This window comes from Chaetodon trifascialis, chromosome 10 (genome assembly GCF_039877785.1).
Source record: "Chaetodon trifascialis isolate fChaTrf1 chromosome 10, fChaTrf1.hap1, whole genome shotgun sequence".
NCBI lineage: Eukaryota > Metazoa > Chordata > Actinopteri > Chaetodontiformes > Chaetodontidae > Chaetodon > Chaetodon trifascialis.
The window spans coordinates 26,494,193-26,518,171 of record NC_092065.1 but is presented as its reverse complement, the minus strand read 5'-3'; the positions used below and the strand labels follow the sequence as shown (position 1 = coordinate 26,518,171).

Here is a 23,979-nt window from a genome sequence, read left to right as displayed (position 1 = left end):
CTCACTTCCTCTATGTTTCTCACTTCTAATCCTTCGCTGACAGGGAATAAGAGGCATGCGGCAGTGCCCCCCCCCCTTAAATAATTCACCTTAGAAAATAATTCATCTAGGAAATGAAATGGAAGGTTGTAAAACCACCAACCGTAACAACCTGAAACTGAAGAGTGAACTTGTTTTACTTAGTGTTTAACCAAGTGGGATGGGTTGTTATAACAAAACTGTGTTTTTGTGTTATTACAGTATAATGGAGTACCACCAAAAACGCCGTTATTATGTTCCTCTGTAACTGACGCTGCTCTGCTGCAAATGCCAACCTCCTCTTTCTTTCTTTCTTTCTTTCTTTCTTTCTTTCTTTCTTTCTTTCTTTCTTTCTTTCTTTCTTTCTGTTTTTTAAGTTATGTCATGGAATATTCTGTCATGGTATGTTTTGTTCTGCAAAGAAAATGTAAAAAAATCATTAAAAAGTTCCATAAAAAGAATTAATCTACCATACTGATCATACATCAATTTAGTCAATATATGTGAACATGAACAAATCTATTCCACAACTTGAAACCCAAGTATCAAAGCATCAATCCAAGATGCCATCAGGAGACTACATCTAAGCCTGCCTGACTGGCAGAGGATTGGAAAATCTGAGGAGGGGGAGCTTTTTCTCCCAAATGAGCTTTATTTCATGTAGGCAGAAAGTCCATATTCTCCCTAAATGACCATGAATACAGTTACCGTACCTAAAAAAAATGTCCTTTTGAGCCTCCATCATGATACCAATCCCTTATCAGTATCGACACAGACAGCTTCACCCGGCTGTCCTCTGCTCAGCTTTTCTTCCTGCCTTTCCTCCAATAAGAAACACTACAGTCTGAAAGATAGAAGAGGAGAGAACATTCATTTAGCATTTGCACCTTCATTTCTCACTGAGTGTCTGGTTGACTCACTCATAAATATTTTTCAGTGCCTCTCGCCACATGTTTTACTGTCACACATTGGATCTGGACCACTTCTCGGTCTCTCTCCACATGGATGTTTAGTATAAGCCTTGGGACCAGACCTGCTCAACATTTTTAGTTACTGCATGAATGAAAAACTGTCAACTGCATTTTAGTAATTTCATTATTCCCATGATTTTGGGATGTATTGTACAGTTTATTTATGTACAGTTTTACAATGCTTGGCATGTGGAGGACATCATAAAAGTAACAAATTCAATTGGTATTTCTCTTATGAAACAAAAATGTGTGTGTGTGTGTGTGTGTGTGTGTGTGTGTGTGTGTGTGTGTGTGTGTGTGTGTGTGTGGCCATGTATTATCTGTGGGGACATAAAACTTTTCATACAGTCATATTGTGGAGGCTTCCCTTCCTAATGGAGACAAATTACACATTACAAGTCCCCATAATGTGAATCATTAAATTTAAGGGTGAAGACTTGGGTTAAGATTAGGGTAAGGTTCAGGTAAAGGTTAGGGTTAGGGTTTTGCTACCTTTGTAAAGCGTCTTTGAGTGCCCTGTAAAGCACTACATAAGTGTAATGTATTATTATTGTTAGGTTTAGGGTTAGGTAAGTAGTGGTTATAGTTAGTGTAAGTCTCCAGGAATTGAATGTAAGTATATGTAATGTTCCTAAAAGTGATGATAACCTAATGTATATATGTGTGTGTGTGTGTGTGTGTGTGTGTGTGTGTGTGTGTGTGTGTGTGTGTGTGTGTGTGTGTGTGTGTGTGTGTGTGTGTGTGTGTCAGGATTCACCTTTTTGACGAATCACATACAAACTAGTTCCAGCTGCATTTGCTAATCAGCGAGCTTTCGAGGTGCTGGTAGGCAAAGTTTGTTACCTTTGGACAAAACCAGGCAACTGTTTCTCCTGTTCCCCGTCTTAATCCCGTGCTGATTGGCTGCTAGCTGTATTTAAGAATTCCTATTTAATGGGCGGACATAAGAGCGGTGTCAAGGTGTCACAGGGTTTTGTGGGGGTCCCGACCTGTGGGGGACACTGACCAGCTCTACTGAACAGGCAGTTCCACTGGGGATGGGAAGCTTGTTTAATGTTATTGACATTTAAACTGAATTAATGGGCCACCCTAAAAAGAGACTTAATTTGGTACATATTTTAAGTATGTAATGTTATTCTGAGGTTTAGCGGTGATGAGACAGAACCTCTGTGAAAGGCTCTGTGAAAACCACAAACTGATATACCTGTGACAGGTCAGATAAATGGATCAAAAGCACACTAAATACGTCACTATAAGTAGAGCACATTATATGAGGCTTTCCTGTATGAAATGTTTTTTTAACCTTATCGTGATTGAGAAATTTGAGTCAGTTTAGGTCATTTCATAGCATTGGCACGTTTCACATTTGGCCTTCACTGCGTCTTTGTTGTGAGAACAGATCACACATATAAAACACAGAACTGCAGTGTCCATTTGCACTGGGTAAACATAAAGAGGCGATAGCTCTGCACTGTGGTGTGTTTTGAGTGCAGGGCCACCTGTTTACTCACTCAGCTGAGAAGGACAGTGATGTCTTGTTACTAATTACTTTGCCATTTGCTGCTGAAAGGTGTCGTGTGTTGGCTGCAGCAGTGATGACAGTTTGTGCTATTTACAGCAAACAGACTCTGTGATTGTGACGCATAGTGGCAACTGATATCTGCATGAAATGAACCATGAAACAGATAGTATATAATATTATCAAATTAAAGTTTTACGTGTTGACTGCCTTATTAAATCCCTCTTGCAGGGATCTAGTGGACTGAATTCAAGTCCACCTAACAGTGTAGCACTGTTTTTGAAGTAGGCAGTCACATGTGTTCAGTCTCCATGTTACACAACTGGATGTCATAATTATGCCCCGCTCAAGAGTCAAGGGAGTATTTTAACCCAGGCTATACAGTGCAACATATATGTTGCAATTGCTATGAAAAAAACAGTCTGAATGACATCACTGCAGTAGCACCTGTGCGTTACAGTTTGCAGTGTGTGTGTGTGTGTGTGTGTGTGTGTGTGTGTGTGTGTGTGTGTGTGTGTGTGTGTGTGTGTGTGTGTGTGTGTCTGGATGGAGTTTTCAAATGAAAAGGTATTGGTTTCATTTCCAGCATCTTACTGATACGTAACAAATAAAAAATGTAATCTAATATAAATTTGTCTATTTTCAGTATCTGGACAGTTATGTTAGCTTAAAATAACGATAACTTCTTGTGATACAGCAAACTCAACACATTTGTAACAGCAAAATGTTGTTAAATAACTTTTCATCTATGAAATGTTATTTCCTCTTGCTTGGTTTTGGCATTTCTTTCATTAGAACAACCCAAAGCAGATCAAAGTCTGGCTTTTTCTACTATTCAAACAGGCTTGAATCTGCTCGACATGGTGGCAGCAGGGATGTATCTCACAAGCGCAATGTGTCATCTGCATATATCTATGAGCGACTTGAGCTGGAGATGGCGACATATGTTTTATACTCATGCTATAATTTTGTGGTTGAATATGCAGGCCTCGCTTCACCCGTTTGGTGCAAAATTGTTTTCTCAACTATAGATGTTGTTATATGCTTCAGGCCTCTTTCGTGTAGTTATCCTGAAAAGTATTTCTCATGTTCCTAGCAGGTTGTTTACTTGCTGTCTTTTCCCATGTGCTCCAGGATCACCTCACATCTGTCTGCCTGCTATCACTGCACCCCTCCAGCCAGCCACTCTCACACCCTTGCCCGTTTCTACCCAGCCACACTCTGTCATCTCCCATCGCCCATCTGTCCTCAGCCTCTGCCAGCCATTATCTTCCTCTCCATTCCCCAGCACCTTAGAATACATGTTCATAACTTCACTTCACCTCTGTGTCTGTGCCCTGCACTTGGGTCCACCTTGCAACACCATATATGCGCATATATGTGTAGCCTTCACTCTGGATAGGTTAGATATATTAATGTAGAATGATGCTTCAGTGAAAATGCATTAGCTCTCTACACAAACACAAAATAAATCACAGACACTTTCATCCCACTCAGCAAGTAGTGCTGCACACTTAGGAAGAGGTTGCAAATGTAAACTGTACCACAGCACTGAAAATGAGGCCTGTCTAAGTTAAATGACCTGTTTTATTTTAGGTGTCTTTAAGTGCACTATTGTGCAACCACATCTTTCAAGCTACTACACGAATGAAGAAGTGCATTTTGTTGACTGCATTGTAATAATGTAATGATATGATTTTGAGGGTATGAAAGAAATCCTACTAACCATGAGGATACCAAGGTACCAATAGTAACATCCAGTGTGATGCATATTCACACATACAATGTATCATCCATCAGTGTAAAAAAATGCACATCCACGATAACATGCTCGTTGTTGTTCTTTACACAGCCTGTTCTGTTTGTGTGTGAGTCCCTGTTATTATAGTACATTCACACTAGAAAACAGGACACATTTTTCAGTCTTTTTAATTAAGTTTTAAGTGACAGCCTGTACTATCACTGGAAGGTTTTGCACATCATACTTACAGTTCTGCTGCACTTCTGTGGTGGCAAAGCACTCACTGAAGAGGCAGTGCATGGTGTGGCAGAAGTTGTCCATGAGGGATTTTGGGGAGACAAATCGCCATCTGGACTGTGGCACTCTGTCAGGCTCTTCTGTCAAATGGTCCCAAGTGTCCTGGATTGTTTCTGGAAGCTCCTGCTGGAACACCTGAACACACACGAAAACACACACGGACACACGCATGAGTGAGAAACAGCAATGTAAAGGCTAAATGTAGAAGTACAAGTGGGCCTTTTTCTGCTGAGGAAATGGATCTGCTCATTCAGTGAAAAGTGAAAGCGAGTGAGCAGACCTTCTATCGGAGCAGCATAAATCCACCAAAGCTGTCTGAGGCGAAGCAGGTGTCTGTCTGACTAATGTGCCCTTTAAGTAACAGGAAAACACTTGACTTTGACTTGACATTGACTTTAGACCAGATTTTTGTTGATCAATGGTGCAATTGTTTTCTGCTGCCACAAGATAGCAATGTGCCGACAATACACTTGACCACACCTCCTTATGGGACCAACACGCCCATGGGTGCACAGACACTTGCACAGTCTAAAGTACATTTGTTACAGGCCTCTGGGTCATATACAGCCTGGGCTTTTTTGATGTTTCTTCCATCACTAGTCTGGGGCAAATACAGGCGTACAGCTGGTGAGACAAGTGATATGCTTTTTACTCTTTTCTGGACTATTTAATCCACTTCAGGAGGTGCGTTCAGCTAAGGCTCCATTGTTTACACACAGTAAGAGTTATGAGCACTGTGCAACACTAAGGTACTCCCAATGGAAAGACTGGAGATCCCTGCCAAAATAAGGAGAAGGAAGAGGGGATGCTGTTATGATCTGCAACCTGTCTGTTTCCTAGTATTTAATTTCCCCTTTTCCTTATTGTTATTCAGCTGTTCCCGTCTGTCTACTGGGTGTGCAGCACGATGTGCTTCACGGAGACGTGGCTGAATGAACTCACTCAGGACTCGCATGTTACTCTGGACAGATTTCAACTGCTGAGAGCGGACAGGAGAGCAACAGAGAGTGGTAAGAGGGGTGGGGGCTCGTAACGAGATGACTACGAATGTGTGCGCAAATGGGTGAATGCAGACTTATTAAAGCTTTGAGTGGTTGTCAGACTAGAAAAGCACTATGTAAATACAGTCTGTTAATGTTAAATTAACAGACGATAGAACTTTGGACTTACTGGATCCAAAACACAAAGGTTCTTCCCTCCTCCACCCACCGGGCTGCTGTGATCACAACCTGGTTCATCTGCTCCCTGCCTACATACCTTTGGTGAATACACAACTGCCAACCATAAGGCACGTGAAGAGATGGTCTGAGGAGACCAGTATGGCCCTGAGTGATGTGCAGTTCACACAGGGAGGACATTTATGGTTTAACAACCTGTATCACAGACAACATAAACTTGTGTGGAGAATACTGTACCTACCAGGATGATACGGTGTTTCCCAAATAACAAACACTGGGTGTCCCCAGAACTAAAAGCTCCACTTAATGGGAAGAAAAGGGCTTTTAGATCTGGTGACAAAAATGAGCTGAGGAGGGTGCAGAGGGAGTTGAAAAGGGAGATTAGGAGAGGCAAGGACAGCTACAGGAGGAAGCTGGAGGAGCACCCTCTGAGGAACAATGTCAGAGAGGTCTGGAGAGGCCTGAAAACCATCTCTGGCTACACCACAGACAGTGGGAGAGGCCCAGAATCTGGAGACGAGGAATGGGCAAATGAACCGAATCAGTTTTTCAACAGATTTGATTCTACCCTGTTCACTCCCCCACCCACCATATCCCAGTTATGACAGCATTACTTCTCCACACCCCCTCCTGCTCCTCTGGAGCATCTCTGACACCAGCAGCACCCTCCTCAATAGGAGCCACATTAAATTTTCTAATGATAAGGACATTCATTCCCAATATTTAGAAATAGGATCAATTTTCTCTGAGCCTTACAGTTTGAGGGAAATTCCCTTACTAACTGAACTGCTTCATTTGAAGAGGCTTTTAACAGAGCTGTGGTATTGATATGTGGACACTAGCTTACCTCAGCATGATGCGACAGGACAAAGACTCCCTCTGCATCCTTGAAGCGTCTTTCCAACTCAGTCATGTATGGTCGTGAAGGATGTCTCTCCGTCATAACTCGGATGATCTGAAATTTCAATTTGTCTTTCAGAGTTTTTTTTTTTTTAAACACACAATGCTCTTTAAGCCAGCAAACAACATGCTCAACTATCTTGTCCATTCAAAAATAAATACGTGAAATGTGTGTCAATGGTTCTCATCTAAACAACACTGATGAAAGTCACCAAGGAAAAAAGAGCGGGAGAAAAAGAGGTTTTCCAAATATCCACACAAAGCATTTGCAAACAGTCAAGTGTCTACTTGACTATAATTGTCAAACAGCATCCTAATGCCTGTTTAGACTGTAAGCACGTGAAGGTGTTTAAGAACAGCCACTGAGTCTCAGAACTGACTGTGACATGTGAGACTGGAGGCATGTTTGATTTGATGTTTTGGACAAAAGAATTACATGGGCTGAAAACCCACAGAGAAAAGAGAGCTGGAGGGGTGTTGTCCCACTAATGCAACCTGCTTGACTATCAGCAGCTCAGGTGAGCCACCACCTTAAGTGTATTGATTAAACAAAAGGAAAAATCGGACTGGAATGACATCTTTATTGATTTTGATGAAGGTTTAGTCTTATGATTTGCCTCAAATACTAAATACATGGAAACTTGTCAGAAGTGAGTTGTATGTGATGTATTTCCAACTTACAATTTATATTTGTGACATATCCTTTTAACCAGTTTTAACAAATTACACAAAATGTTTACAAGGGAAATAAAATAATTGTTTCTGGACAAAATCTGACAAATTGCATATTTGCAGAGTCTACAGTCCTACCTTTTTTAACACTCCTTGATTGACCTGGAACCACAACCTCTGGAGAACTAGCTCATCCAACCCCTCCACCTGTAACCTCTGATGGGTGAAGAAGAGAAATGTAATTAATAGGTTTAGCAGATTACATGAATGTGACATGAAGAAGAATCGTAAAGACTGACAAATTAATTTTGATATTGCATCAGCATGTACACAACAAAACATCACCATATACAGTGCATTTGGAAAGTATTCACACCTCCACATTTTGTTATGTTACAGCCTTTTAAAAAGGGATTAAATTCCTTTTTAGATTTTTTAGAAATTTTTGCAAATTTATTAAAAATAAAAACCTGAAATATCGCACATACATAAGTATTCACACCCTTCACTCAGTCCTTTTTGAGGCAGCCTTGGCAGCCTTCTTGTGTATGAGGCTACAGGCTTGGCACACCTGTATTTGGAGTATTTCTCCAATTCTTCTCTGCAGATCCTCTCAAGCTCTGTCAGGTTAGATGGAGAGCATCGCTGTACAGCTATTTTCAGGTCTTTCCAGAGTCAATCTGGTTCAAGTCTGGGCTCTGGCTGGGCCACTCAAGGACATTCACAGACTTGTCCTGAAGCCACTACTTTGTTGTCTTGGCTTTGTGTTTAGGGTCGTTGTCCTGTTGAAAGGTCAACCTTCTCCCCAGTCTGAGGTCCTGAGCACTCTGGAGCAGGTTTCCATCAATGGATCTCTCTGTACTTTGCTCCGTTCATCTTTCCCTCAATCCTGACTAATATCCCAGTTCCTGCACTGAAAACCATCCCCACAGCATGACGCTGCCACCACCATGCTTCACCACAGGGATGGTATTAGCCAGGTCATGCACCTGGTTTCCTCCAGATGAGGATGGCCAAAGAGTTCAATCTTGGTTTCATCAGACCAGAGAATCTTGTTTCTCATGGTCTGAGAGTCCTTTAGGTGCCTTTTGACAAACCCCAAGCAGGCTGTCATGTGCATTTTACTGAGTAGAGACTTCCAAAGGTCTGATTGGTGAGACAAGAAAGGAATTTAATCCATTTTGGAAAAAGGCTGTAATATAAGAAAAAGTGAAAGTGAAGGGGTGTGAATATAGTTTATACATAGAGAGGGAAGAAACAAAGAGGAGGGGGAACAGGTGAACTACAGTTATGCACGTTCAGATTTTGGTGGAATTGTATTATCTGTGTCTCCATACCGAAACCTTTGACTGGTGACATAAAGTCACCGAACTGAGGTCTGGCCTTGTGGAACTCGTAAGGTACATGGCAAGCATCACCTTACGAATCTCCTACACCATGTCCTCTGACAGGAAAGGGACAGTGTTGTGACGCTTACCATTCTGCTGATGTTTGATAGTTTAAAGACTTCGTTTTGATGAACCCTGATGGTGTACTTGATGGGGAAGTTGTGCTTCTGTAACACAAAGAAAAAGACAATTAGCATGTGCTCTTCATGAATCAGAAAGCTGTAACATGTGAAATTGGTTTTGATTGGGGATCTATTGGCAGAATATGGCAGAAATGAAATATAATTTTCATAAGCATGTTTTCATTAGTATACCTGGAAGTTAGGTGTGTTTTCATGACCCTAGAATGAGCTCTTTATATCTCCACAGGGAGTGGGTCCTCTTTCAGAGTCCCCTATGTTGCATGGCCATGTTTCTGTGTAGGCTAGAACTGACAAAACACTAGCTCTAGGGTGCCTTTTTACATTTTTACCTTTCACCACAGGTTCTCCTCTACAAAGGTACGAGTGAGGAGAGGGGTATTCAGTTGGTTGCAATCTGCACTCTTACTGCTTGTTTTCAAAACAAGATGGCGGTGCATGCACAATGCGCAGCCAGTGTCTCACTAGAATTGAGAGATATAGTTATTATATTCTTATTGACTTCGAGTCTGTTCGCTCACTACAGCTTTGCGAACACTTCCTACAGCAGACAACAACTTTTGGATTTAAGATTTCGATGCACAAGCAGTGTATTTAACAAACTTAAGCTCCCCCAAGAGATCGCCAGGACAGCGAGGCCGACCGGCTAAGCCACGCTGACCAGTAGCAACCATCAGAGGTGGCGAGATCTTATCATAAAATCCCAGACAACATGATAGAGCTGCAGTCTTCAGAGTGGACAGAACAGCAGAGCACTCCGGTAAGTCCAGGGTCGGAGGACTGTGGATCTACATCAATAAAAGTTGGTGTACAGACTCTGTTATCACTGGCAGCCAGTGCTCTGCTAATCTAGAATATCTGCCAATCAAGTGCGGGCCTTTTTATCTGCCTGTGGGAGTTTATATCCACTGTGATAACTGCAATTTATGTACCCCCGGATGCTAATGCTAAACTAGCAATGAAAGGACTGCATGCTGCTATCCACAAACAACAAACTGCACACCCTGACGGAGCCTTTATTGTTGCTGGAGACTTCGACCACTCCAACCTGAGGACTGTTCTCCCCAAATTTCACTAGAATGTCTCCTGCCCCACCAAAAACCTGGACCACGTTTATACAAACATTCCTGAGGCTTTCAACACCACCCCCTCCCCCTCCTGGGACAGTCTGATCACCTCTTGTTGTTCCTACACCCCAAGTGCACACCACTCATCAGATGTGTGAAGCCATCAGTGGACGCCACACTCCAGTACCAGTTCCATGTTCGCCACCCGGGCAATGCTGGACTCAGGATCCATAGACAATGGCTCATATGCCTCCTCCGTTCTGGTTTACATCAACACGTGTTGACAACATCACCACCCACAAACAGATGAGAACTTTCCCCAACCAAAAGGCTTGGATGTAAGGTCCACCTTCTACTAAAGGAATGTGATGCTGCCCTCAGATCTGGCGACGCAGCGGCCTACAGCTCATCCAGAGCTAACCTGAAGAGGGGCATCAGTGAAGCTAAACACACTCACAACCTACAGATTGAGGAGCACTTCCACAACAACGCCGACCTGTTCCGCATGTGGCAGGGCCATCACAGACCATCAGCCAAAAAAGACAGCCCCACCAATCATCACCCGCCATCATTCTCTCACCAAGTACCGTCGCCTGTGGCTGAGGCTGTCGTTGAGTGTCTTCAAGGGTGTGCACATGTTGGCTGGTGTCTGGGCCACTTGAACAGGCGTTAACAGAAACAGGCCTACAGAGACAGGAATGGGAGAGCATTAGATTAACTGCAAAAAATGTCTATGGCATGATGGTGCTTGAGGAAAAGTAAGGGGGTGACCAAATATAGTATGATTAATCCTTCAGGGACCATGAATTACTGCACAAAGTTGAATTGATCCAATGGCTCATGAGATATTACAATTTGGACATAAGTGATGGACTGATCAATTGACCTACAATGCTGAAATAACTTGTGCCACACAGTTAGCATGGCTGAAAGCAGGTTGTAATACATTGTTTTTATATAAATATGCTGTCATACTTCAGGCCAATGGTCACTGCAAACACACTCCTGTTTACATCCCTCAGAACAATATCAATTATTATCATGGGTTAAAAAAAACAAACCCTCATAACCCTTGTTTTTGCAATGGCAACATTGATTTAAGCAAATGCAATATAATTTTTAGAGGTTAGGTCAGATTCATTCTTCCTCCTTTGGTATTGAGTTGGCACATCTTCAATTTGGTATATAATTCTGGGCCCAATTCAAAATGATAATGTTGATAAGCTTAAATTACTGATATAGTTACAAAAGTCCAATGTCACTCAATCAACCACACAATCAAAGAAGCAAGTGATCTCTCTGAGATTTGATTGACTTCAGATATATTCATGCTTACTGGCAGGATGGTGAAAGGTTAATCTGTTTGTACAATTAAAGGCTACAAATCAAACTATGTGGTCCACAATGTGGAACTGTGCTGTCCTCAAACTGAGAAGCACCTGATTCATCAGCATACTGTTAGAAGACACATGGGCAACATTGTTTCAGTTGTTGAAATATTTCAGTCTGGAATTAAGTGTTTGGCCATTCAAATAGACCCGAATGCAGGACAGGCAGATTGAAGAACAAAATGTTAGCTTTAATAATCAAAGCTGAATCCAGACAAACCAAACAGGCAGGCAAAAAATGCAGGAGCAGGATGGGGCAAAACCCAACAACAAAAGAAAGCAAATTACCAAGATAACAAGGACAGGTGATATTAATCTGCAATCAGAAGGACAGGAAAGAGACTAAGACAGGAAGAAAACAAAGCATGACACGTGAAGAGAAACTCCTTCAACATAAAACAAGAAATGAACTAAAACCCACAACCATGACAGTAATCCTCTTCTCAGTTGAAAAAATTCAAAGAAAAGCTAGGTGGAGGGTGTCTGGAGGAGGGACTCAGGGACAAGTTGCCTGGAAGCTGAAGCAGAGCAGGAGGCCTCAGTGAGGTGGCCTGGGGACAAAACTGAAGGGCAGAGCGGGACTGGAGGGCAACCAGGAGGCAGGCCTGTAATGTGGAACCAATCCCTTAGGATGGGCAGGAGCATGAGCAGGAGGTCAGGGTTGCTCCGGAAGATTCAGCTCAATTCAGTTTAATTCATGTAGCGCCAAAACACAACAAAAGTTGTCTCAGGATACTTTCCATATACAGCAGGTCTAGACCATACTCTTTCCTGCACAGATACCCTACAATTCCCCCATGGGCAAGCACTTGGCGACCGCAGGAAGGAAAAATGTCTCTTTAACGAGCAGAAACCTTGAGCAGAACCGGGCTTTAGGAGGGCCAATGTGGGGGTTCAGGGTTGTTTGGGTATTGTTTTTTGAGTTTCTGGTATCTCATTGCCTCTGTATTTTGTGGAGGTGGGAGGTGTGGCTGGCAGGCGTGTTTAGCATCAGGCAGCGCAGCTGATTGACATCCTGCTAACTGTTCCAAGTGCAATCACTCCAGTAAATAGCTTGTTTGACCTTTTAGAGATATCAGCATATGTCAGTGTCAGAGGGGGTGCTTTCTTCTGAAGACTCAAAGTGCAACTCACCTATGCCTGAGGCCAAGTTTGACTGGATGATTGCAGCCACTGTCAGTGGTAAAAGAGCTGTACATCCCGGGGTCAAACACACCAAACTGACAATCAGCGGCCAAACACAGGATCAGCAGTTTCCCACATAGATTAGGTTGAAATAGCTTTGAAATAGCTAAGCTAGCCCACCTGATCAGCTTAAACTTATCCTTGCTTGTCTTTCTCAATTGTACATCACAAACCAACTTTAGTTTTGCACTACTGTTATCAATGCTAATATATGCTCAGAAAACAGAGTACTTACAATACTAAAAGCTGGTTTGCTATTTTCTGCCATGACATGAAAGTATTCAGAGTAAAGTGCATGTACGCAAGTTGAGGATAAAAAAGGATAAATCGGACTTGCTCTGGTTTGAAACCAGGACTATCTAAGTTAGCACAGTAAGATAAAAAAAAGCACCAAAACCTTAATTACTGATACTGTTGGCTATATTAATTACTACAGGCTATTACACATCAGCTAAGTGTGGATACCACCTACCACAGCAGCTTCAGCTCGAGCTGCAAGCAAGAACATAAAATGTTTTTGTGGCTTTCTTTGTAGTTGACATTTATAGTAATTTACACTAAAGTTGACTATTCAATTTACTGTCTTCTTTAATAATATGATTATAGCTTAACTACATGTTGCATCTTTGTTACAACCTTTTAATAATAATATTAATAAAGCCATAATGTTTCTATTATGTGAAGTCAATTTAACACAATGTTAATAAATGTAAGGGGCATTGCATTTATTATTTTGGAAAAATAAAAAGTTCAATGTTACGGTTGCTCATTTTAGATTTCTGTGCATTAAATGCAGATGGCCACAACCAAAACTGAAAACATATTGTACCCAAAGTGGATATTTGCATTTGCTTAGAACAAAAAGCCACGAATTCTCAACTGCCCTCACAGTCCTCATTGTATACAACCACAAAGCATTCTTGAGTAACAGGATGAAGTGCCAGACCACACTGACCCTGACTGACCCACTTCACACACTTGATGACATTTGTGCCTGTCAGTTATCAGTTTCTCTCTGCTGAAATCTGTCTACCCAGTCTCTACAGAACACCATGAGCCTAAAATCTGAAAAACTGATATCGCATACATTTTCACACACTAGTTTAAACAAGAGTGGCTAAACACGGTCATTCATTTACATTTTTTAAAGTTTGCAAGGATGAAGCTAGAGACAAAGTGATTTTCAACAGCAGTGCCTCACCTGTTAAAACAGAATTTAAAAAAAACTTGCTGTGCTTTATAAATTCATTAAGAGGAGGAAATTCGGACTTAAGCTCATGGTTTCTATGGTCAGAATCCCTAAATTTATGCATTTCCTGTTCAAACACGTGGGAGAAGGGCGAGGTGAGGCAGCGATGAGCTGTGCCTCACACTCTGACTGACGCAGGAAGCTGGCACATGCTCTCCTACGCAGAGGACGATAGTGAGTGTTCAATTTTAATTAAAAAAAGAGAGATCAGCCATAAAAAACATTTCAATTCTAAAATATCGAATTTGACCTCACATTAAATATTCTTTCGTTTTTCTTGCTATCATATTGTTGAACAGTGTGGAATTGATTAAAGCATAATTAAAAGCTTTTAAAACAACTAAATGTTTCAGTTAAGGACAAAATTGAAATATAAGCTTCTGTTTTGGGTTCGTATATTTTTACATCTGTCTCCAGAGGAGTCAGAGCCTCACCAGGCATGAACCTCACCGCACATCACTGGATAATACTCTCTTTGAACAGCACTGTTTCTGATATTACCACAGGGACATTTGAAGGGAATACATAACAGATGTCAGCTGTGTAGTAGACTTTTGTCTTGAAATTTAAAACAAATCTTCAATGAAGAGATTGAATTACACTGTGTTTGCATTTTTTCCCATGGCTGAAATGCTTTGCTGCTAAGATTCTGGTGAATTTGGTAATATTCAGTATATTACAGGTAAATGTTCAGCAAATTTAAAATAAATAAATATGTGCCATAATGCTAATTAGTTACATTTTGACAAGAAGATCTTTTATTCCTCAATTCAAAATTATGTGTATTTGAAAAATCTTACAATAAATGTCTTACATAGTTTAGTGACAAAATTTTAAGCTTTAGCTTAAAACACGTAGTTTAATGGGAGTTTCCTGTGATTCACCTCACGTCCTAGGTAATGACCGGGCAATGCTCTTCTCCAGTAGTTTGTCTGCATTCTTTTAAAGAAAAACTATTATAAGGACTGTTAATGTCTACACACATGACTGTCAGGAGTGAAGACAGCTTTAGACATTGCCCTTGGCTGCAGGTGTTTGACATTAAAACCAGAGGTAGCAAAGTAGGGTGCAAAATGTCAGCTGTCAATGTTCTGAAGACAGAGCCAGTGGGGAAGCGCCATTTTTTAGCCAATCTGTGTTTTTCTTTGGATATGCTGATGATAGTATTATGCAGCTGAGATTTGATTTGTTCGTACCTAAAGACAAGTTTCGATTCAGTCTTTTCAGAGTAGTGGTTTTCTTGTGAGAATTGCTGTTTCATAGCCACCCACATCCACACATGTGCACATACAACACATACAACTTATGTGCTAGTTCATTGTTGTGCCCTTATGTTCAGTGCCATCTCTCCCATTATTTTAGTGTGGCTGAAATTGTTGTAGTACAGATGTTCTGCGACTTTTAGCCGCTTTCACAAAAGTCAACAGTACACAAGTGGTAACACTTTCGCCTCACAGCTAGAAGGTCCCGGTTCGAGGTGATTAAATACATATGTTTGGTTATTTACAGCAGACCAGAAAAGCTTTCCTAGATGCGATTTTGCAGAGATCCATTGCAGTTGGTGCAACTCCACGGCAGCTTTTGATATATATTGTTGGTCTGTTTGAATATATGTACATACTTGATACCAAAACTTCAAGTTTCCACTGGACTACCAGTGTCCCTACCAACTGGGCTTCTCCTCTATATTGGCACATGACAAGCCACCAAAATACTAGGGCCTGACAAAAAAACATCACCAAAAATCAAATATGACAATGAGGACCAATGAGTCTGAGTGAGAGAGAGCAGCTCCATTCTAATTTGTACTCTGGAACACAAACAAAAACCACCTCAAAACAAATTACAGTGGCAAGGGCCAGTGCACAGACATGCAAACACAATAGTACAGATGTGTCTTACCCAAAAGGCCTCCCAGCAGGCAGGCTGAGGTGGAAATCTGGACCATACTCTCAGGCTGAAGTGTTCGGCTCCACAGCACTTTAGACCCCCACTCACACTCCTACAATACTGGTGTCTGCAATTCTTCATCGGTTGTCGAGCTTCAGGTCTTCATTGCATTGTTGGGCATCTCTGAAACATGCCAGCAGCAATAGTTCCTGGTTTTTCTGACACCTGTGCTTCTGTTGCTCTCTATTGACAGTCTGAAAACAAGAAACAAAAACTGGTCAGGAGGCCAAAAAGAAAAATAGGCAAACAATCTAACAGATGAGGGAAAAAACTGGCAGTCAACCCCACTGATGAACAGAAGGACAGAGACTGAGTTTAAGCCCAAAAAGCATTTAAAAAATGGAGCGCTCTTCATGCAATAACCTATCTCTGGGCTTACTTCCTTCTCGATCGTCATTGGTGTTACTATGGTGAATTTCGGCGCTGCCCCTCAAATCTCTTTATTCTGACTGGTCAATAAAAGTCGATCATCAAAATAGACCAATGGGTCGCTGAGCTTTTGACTGGTCTAACTGCGCAGTTAGTTTAACCGCTCCTTCTCATAAACGAGCAGAGCGCTCACAGAGGACTCTGCTGAGCAGCCCGACGTGTTATTTTACTATTTTATTTGCATTTCATCCTTTTATGAGAGATAAGAACATTAACAAGCAGAAAAAAGGCTGAAAAAGTGTTTTCAACAGAGGAGTTTCTCCATATGCTTGGATGAGATAACAGTAATCTGCCTAAATTAGCACCTGGATATACCCGTGTTAAAACATCTGTCTGCCAGATGAAAGACAAAAAAAAACATTTGCACATGAAGTCACATCACTCTTTTGTTGTGGTGTGGACTGCAGATGGAGGGCCAGAAGTAACTTTCTGCATAGAAAGCGCTGTAATGAACACTAAAATGCCTATGTTTTGCATCGTTTACGATTCCTCTGATTGATCAAACCAAGAAACCACGAGGAGCTTTTATCTAGCCCCAAAAGTTGTTCCTCGTAAAGGTGAAAAATGCAAGAAATTGACTGAAAAATGCCAGAAAAAAAAGATTTGTTAACTGTCAGGGGTTGGGAGGAGACAAGTCAGCTAATGGTGGAAATGGTGTAACATTGGCTACATTAGCTTTAGTTTTAAATCCATTATGATAGACACAATGGCTACAGGCAACAGAACTAACAGCACTTTGGTGCTGGGGTCGTAGAGCCAAAACTAACAGGAAACATGCATGCTTCCATACTTCTGTCTGCTGTCATTGGTTTCTATAGCAGAGCGACGTCTCAATGACCAGGTGGTTGGTTATATCTACTATCTACTGTCTCTGCTTTAATACCAGGCAAATCTTTCAGTTCAGTTGAAAAATCACTCCTCTTCATAACATAAGGACTACATCCAACATGATTTCTGTTTCTAACCTTCTGGGATTGAGAAATCATTGCTCATCCATTGATTTGTTGTGAAAAAACAAAGGAAATAAGACACTGCTACGTCTTTCCTGACCTGCTTTCTGCCATCTTTCTCTCCCATGGGAGGTCAAATAAGTTTCTTTGAAGACTGCTCATTCCAGGAAAAACTCCCTTCTCCCTGGATATATTATGTAATAAAATGTTCTGCTGAAGTGGTTGCCCTGTTTATTTTGCAGGGCTTTTGTCCAAAGTTCTTTCTTGACTCAAATTGAGCATTTCTGGCATTCACTGATTCACTTGTTGTGCATGTTTATGTGAATGTCTTAACGTTAGGATGTGAGTAATTACGATCATAGAAGCTCAAGAAAAATGTTAATGTATACTCGCTCGATCAGTGGTGGAAGAAGCACTCAGATCTTTTGCTTAAGCAGATGTAACAATACTTACAACATATAACTTACAACATGTAACAATACTTACAACATATAACTTACAACATGTAACAATACTTACAACATATAACACAATTGTTAGAAATTCTCTTAAAAGTAAAACTCCTGCATTCAAAATCTTACTAAAGTATTAGCATCAAAATATACTTAGAGTACAAAAAGTAAAAGTACTCATGCAGAATGGCCCATTTCAGAATAATGTGTATGTGTATTACTGAATTATAATCACTGATGTATTAATACATACTTTAATTTAATGCTGCAGCTAGTTAAGGTGCTGCTAATTTTACTATATATACATATATACTGCTGGGTAGCTTATGAATTTCACTTACACTTAATCTTACCTTATCCATAAGATTATATCATAATTTATTTGCTGATCATATTTTGTATTATTAATCTGAATCTGTAAAGTAACTTACTTATAAATGTAGTTAAGTAAAAAGTACAGTATTTAGCAAAGTATTTACCTCTCACATGTAGTGGAGCAGAAGTAGAAAGTACCAGAAAAAGGAAATACTCAAGTAAAGTACAAGTAACTCAAAACTGTAAGAAAAAGTCAAAAGTACAGCACTTGATTAGTTACTTGCATCATTGTTATAAATGTACTCTACATTATGGGAGCAGTCCCACTTCACTCTAAAATCAATACTGATCAATGCAGTCTGTCCATACAGTAGGTGTAGTCATAAGCACATACTAATCAATGCACATAATCATTGCACATTAATACTGACCAAAAATTGCAGCCGTCTGCTGAAATCATTCAAACAGGTTGACCAACCGGATTTCTTTGGATCTACTGAAAGTTCAATGAACCATTTGACAACTTCACGATGAGATAAAAGTATTGTGTCTCTTATTCTACGGTGCTGGTTGACCCTACCTGTGACAGGTGTCTTCAGGCACCTGCTACCCATGCCCATATGTTTTGGTTGTAGCCTTCTTTGTTCAATTGCTAGTTTTTAGCACCGTATCAAAACCACCAAAAACTCTGTAACTGCTAACCATACAGCAAACTTCATTGTCTTTGTGAGTCTCAGCCAGATGCTTCATATTGATTGATGGAAAACTCCTTCTCCCCCCTCTCACTCCCCATGGACACTTTTTGTTCAATTAGACAAAACGGGGTCCCTTTTTTACTCAACAAGGGGACATTGTTCATTCCCTGCTATTCCAGATTGACAGGCATTCATGTCAGATTTTGAAATATGTTGTGCATTTATGGTTTGATTTACTATCTGTTTTTTGTCATTTGAGTGGTGACGGTGGCTGTTTATCTGTTTTTATTTACTGATCTCTGGCTTGGCATATTTCTTTTTATACGGTATCTTTGTTCACGGTTCTCTTGTATTTGCATTTAGGAAACTGTGTGTGTGTGTGTGTGTGTGTGTGTGTACAGTATATATTCTTGTGATACTATACTGATATGCAGAAATCTTCAAACCCAATAAATAAAGCTGTGAAAAGAGAGAGAAAAACATACAGTCAATTCTTCCCAGTAGCTGATTATATGGATAAAGTCTCTTTATCCATATAAAGAGACTTTATCATACCACACCTCAGCATTCGACACAGTCATCCCCTCCAAGATGGTCAACAAACTCAGTGACCTCAGCATCAGCACCTCCCTCTGCAACTGGACCCTGGACTTCCTGACCAACAGACCCCAGTCTGTTGGGTCAGACAACCACACCTCTGCCACCCTGACCCTGAACACCGGTGTCCCACAGGGCTGTGTGCTGAGCCCTCTCCTCTACTCCCACCCTCACCCACGACTGTGTGCCTGTGCATGGCTCCGACTCCATCATCAAGTTCGCAGACAACACCACGGTGATAACAATGATGACGAGTCAGCTTACAGGGATGATTTTCAGCAGCTGGCGATGTGGTGCTCTGACAGCAACCTGACCCTCAACACCAAGAAGACCAAGGAGCTTATTGTGGACAACAGGAAAACTAAAGTAACTAAACTAAACTAAAACTAAACATCGGCAGGGCTGAGGTTGAATGTGTCTCCAGCTTCAAGTCCCTGGGCGTCTGGACCTCTCCTTGACCCTCAACTCCTCCGCCCTGATAAAGAAGGTTCAACAGCACCTCTACTTCCTGAGGAGACTGAAGAAAGTTAACCTGGCTCATCATATCCTAGTTAACTTCAACTGCTGCACCATCGAGACCATCCTGACCAACTGCATCTCAGTATGGTACGGCAGCTGCACAGCCTCCGAGCAGAAGGCCCTGCAACGGGTGGTGAAAACCATCCAGTACATCACTGGTGTCCAGCCAACTGCCATTGAGGACCTCCAGCACAAGCGGTGTCTAAGAAGGCACGCAGCATCAGCAGTGACGGCTCCCACCCCAACCATGGACTGTTTGCCCCCCTTCCATCTGGTAGGAGCCTCCATTCCCGCATCAGCAGGCACAGGAGCAACTTCTTCCCAAGAGCCCCCCCTCCAACCCCCACCACCCTCCCATTGACACTGACACCCACCTCTTACCACCTTATGGCCCCCCTTCAACCCCCACCACCCTCCCATTGACACTGATACCCCTCTCTTACCACCCCATGGTGGCAGATGTGTCCCTAATTGTCTTGACACCAGTTAATAAACTACAAGGTAATTTTAGATGTAACTCAGAGCAATTTCACAGCAAGCAAATAAGATACAAGAGATGATCAAGATAAAAGGCAAGCTGGAAAAGTTCCACTGTCAGAGAGGTGTTGAGTCAACCCACGAACCTTTTGGAAGTTGTGGTTTGTGGTGCTGTACTGCACTGAATTACAGGTATGCAAAGATGTTTCTAATATCGGTCTAGGCAGATTTTAGCAGCATCTTAGTGAAAGCAGAGGTCTTCCCCATTTGATTTAGAGGCTTTCAGAGCAGCACACCCACCACCTGATTTTGCCCGCTTTTCCAATCTCAAGTAAACTCCAGCAAGTTTAGGAATGTGTCTGATGATTCGGTAGAAAACACGGGGATTAATCTGTACAATCACGGCTGAATGTTACTGATTTGTTGAAGTCACTCAAATGAAAAGTGTCTATTTTGGGACAGAAGATTTATGTTGCACATCAACACAAACAATCTAATGCTGGGTCAATAATATTATTGATATCTAATTGAAAATACATTTAATCATATCTCAGTATTTGTTTAATATCCTTATGCTCTATTCATCCAGGCAATAAGCTGTCTAAATTCTGAGTTATTTGTTTTCTGCTCCCCTCCCTCACTCTTCGATTCCTCGTTATTTCTCGTTAAGGGTATAACTCTGATCACCTCATGATTTCCTCACAGTAGAGGAAACTTCTATTATTTTTATTAAGTTTCATTTTTCATTCCAGTGAGAGTGCAGGAAGATGAAAAACAACAACATCTCAGCGGTTTGTCAGGCAGACAAACACACATATGTTTTCGCCTGCTGCAGCAATGGAGCAACTTCACAGATAACAAGAATAATGCATGCATGTAATGGGACAGCTGGGGGTGGGGGGGGGGGGGGCATGGAGATAGTCTGAGGAAGTTGACAAAAGTGAGCTCATGTTAACAGCCCATTTACCAACACCCACACCCAACTCCAGCTTTGCTCTGACAAGTTTCATTTTGAGAGACTTAACCGTGACAGCCATGTATTAGGTCCAGTAAAAAACTGAATTAGTTCTGATACAGATATGACTGGATTTGTTTTGCTGATTCTGAAAGCTTGAATCTGAACATTTGGCAAACTTTAATAATACTTCTCTGACATTGTGTTGCAGATACAAACAAAATGTGTTCATCACTTCATCACAATATTGTCCATCACTCTCCATGTCACCAGAGCATGCACAGGACAGCAGAACAGAAACGCACTGATGTCCAGTACTATCAAAAAATTCAGGATGCTCATCCGACCACACTGAAAACCTTAATATCACAGTAGTACACGACAGTGCTTGTGCTGAACTTCTGGCATCCTCACAGGGTGATGCATAAAAGCTGCATCTAAGATCTGGGATTTACGTTTCCTTTCCACTGAGATACTGTATGACCTTAGGCCCACAGGATAAATGAATAACTTAACTTTCAGTTTATTTAGTAATCCTGGACTTGTCTACATTCCTTCCATATGCATTCCCCTAACCTTGACCTTAGCATTACATGTCTGAACCTCATCCTAATTCCAAACCCCTAAAACCAAGCAATTGTAACCCTGAACCCATGATGACTGGGTGAAACTGTCCTCACACTAGACCACAGACTGCTCCTCACAAGGATAGAAGCATGGGAGCCTGTGCACTCACGCACGCACACACACACACACACACACACACACACACACACACACACACACACACACACACACACACACACACACACACACACACACACACACACACACACACACAGAGCGAGCTTGGGGCTGACTCAACGCAGCTTTCCTCTTCTTTTCTTCTTACCCACCTCTGCTCCTGCTCTGCTCTATCTTTGGATTTTGTGATTCTACATTGTCCTATAATTCCAGCCTCTCTAGCTCACCAGTAAGAAACAACAAAACAAACAAATAAAAAAAACGAAACAAAAAAAACATGATCATACATATCTCCATGACCGGAGGCCAAAAGGGCTTCTTTAGTGGTCAAAGGCCTTTATACTAACAGCTGTATAGGCATTGATTCTGCTGTCAGATTCTGTTGTCCTGCAGAATGAATTGATTGAATAAGCAACGGTCACAGTCCAGGATCAAATAAAGCAGGAACACACGCTGCATTTCCACATCCTGACCAAATCATGTGTATTCAACTGCAGAAAAACAGAAACGAGCCATTGAGAAAAGCCTGGAATGCCAGTGGTTGCATTAACCTCTCTCGTCATGTTGGTCAGGAATAATTGTTTATTCTCAGGGAGGGACGTTCATATTGAACCTATATTTGAGCTCGTTGCGCGCTGCCACGTTCTTTTGTTCCGTTCAGATTATATACTGCAGGAGTTCTCGCTCCACAGTCTGGTGTCAGTAAAGTGAAGCAGTGTAGATATTATTTTGTAAGTTGATCTCTCTCACCCCCGGGTTTGCTCGGCAGTGTTGAAATCGTCCGATGTGAATATACAGACCGTCTAGCTGAACTGTTGGCAGTGAGAAGCAAATCCCCCTTTCTGAGATCTGAGTCTCACCTTTTCGGTCCTGATCAGTGTCAGCTGCAGTAAATTTTATGACGCTTGCATTACTCCCTCAGCCGCAGTGTGTATTTGCCTCGCAAACCTCATCAGCCTCATTTTATCTTGTTGCTCTCCACAAGAAACGCGCCGCTTGAGCAATAATCAACTTACGCACCTGACGAAAGTGAAAGTATTGCAGGACAAATAAATATCTGCAGCTGGAAGCACGGGTACATGCAGGGACACACACACACGCACACACGCACACAGGAGCACATCTGCGTGAACATCCAAGAACGCGTTCATTCACTCGCACACACATACGCGCGCGCGCACATACATTATATACATACACACGCACCTCCAGAGTCCCTTGTGTCCTGCTCCGGGCTGTGTAAAGGCTGTATCCGCTCAGAGGTGGCACGTTGTATGAACGCTTGTTAAATTAGAAAAGAAAAGACAGTCCAGTCATTAAAAGTCTTTAAGGGAGGTCCATTACTGCCACCGTCCATCCATGTGGCTATGGTGCGCTCTGTCCCTGTCTGCCTCTAAGTGCGCAACAGGCTGGCCTGAAGCTCCTGCCAGCCAACTTAAAGTCGCAGACACGCACCAAAATACAGTCTGCTTTCAAAATAAGTCAGCACGCAACCGCGTCTTTTCGCGCGCCTTGCAGTCCTCCCGCTCTGTGTGTCTCTGTCTCTTTTATGAAACGCATAAGAAAAAAATCCCTCTCACATTTGCCCTTTCATTTCTTGGCATGTTGCGTCACTGTATGACACGGAAATGTCCGTCAGTTAGTTACGATTTTACTTTGAAAGTTGAGTATAACCGGAAGTGTCGTTAGTCCTGTGGCTAGCTTGAAGGTGGCGTTAAAACGCGCAGGTTACGCCGTCTTCGCTCCCTTAACAGATAGCAGATGGTAGTTGGACTCCTGCTGCTCGTCCACAATGCACGTTAGTGATGCGTTTGTGGCCTGACCCCACCCCCCCACCGGGAAGACAAATATTGATCACCATCGCCTCATCCATTCAGTGATTCTGTGTCCCTGTGTTACTTTGCCCACAGGAAACACACCTCCATCTGTCAAAATTAGCCTTTTGACAGGCATGTTTTTAGGGTCATCCAGAGCTGTGCCCTGACTCCACAGTAATCACAATTACACATTATAATAAAGTCCCTCTACAAGTATGTTTTATTCAGCCCACATCTATCTATCTATCTATCTATCTATCTATCTATCTATCTATCTATCTATCTATCTATCTATCTATCTATCTATCTATCTATCTATCTAGGTCTATTAATGGCACAGCCTGCGATGCACTGAAGGGTATCCGG

General features: G+C 41.8%; 1 protein-coding gene across 1 annotated transcript; it reads right to left on the bottom strand.

Annotated features, from left to right (window-relative positions):
- Nucleotides 1-392: 392 nt before the first annotated feature.
- il34 (interleukin 34) lies at nt 393-23,206 on the bottom strand. The gene is made up of 8 exons (XM_070972473.1): nt 23,003-23,206; nt 15,616-15,857; nt 10,472-10,575; nt 8,774-8,851; nt 7,435-7,512; nt 6,572-6,679; nt 4,498-4,681; nt 393-862 (listed from the first exon to the last, which is right to left on the bottom strand). Exons 2-8 carry the CDS (start codon nt 15,659-15,661, stop codon nt 819-821), a joined length of 642 nt encoding a protein of 213 aa, XP_070828574.1. The 5' UTR covers nt 15,662-15,857; nt 23,003-23,206; the 3' UTR covers nt 393-818.
- Nucleotides 23,207-23,979: the final 773 nt, after the last annotated feature.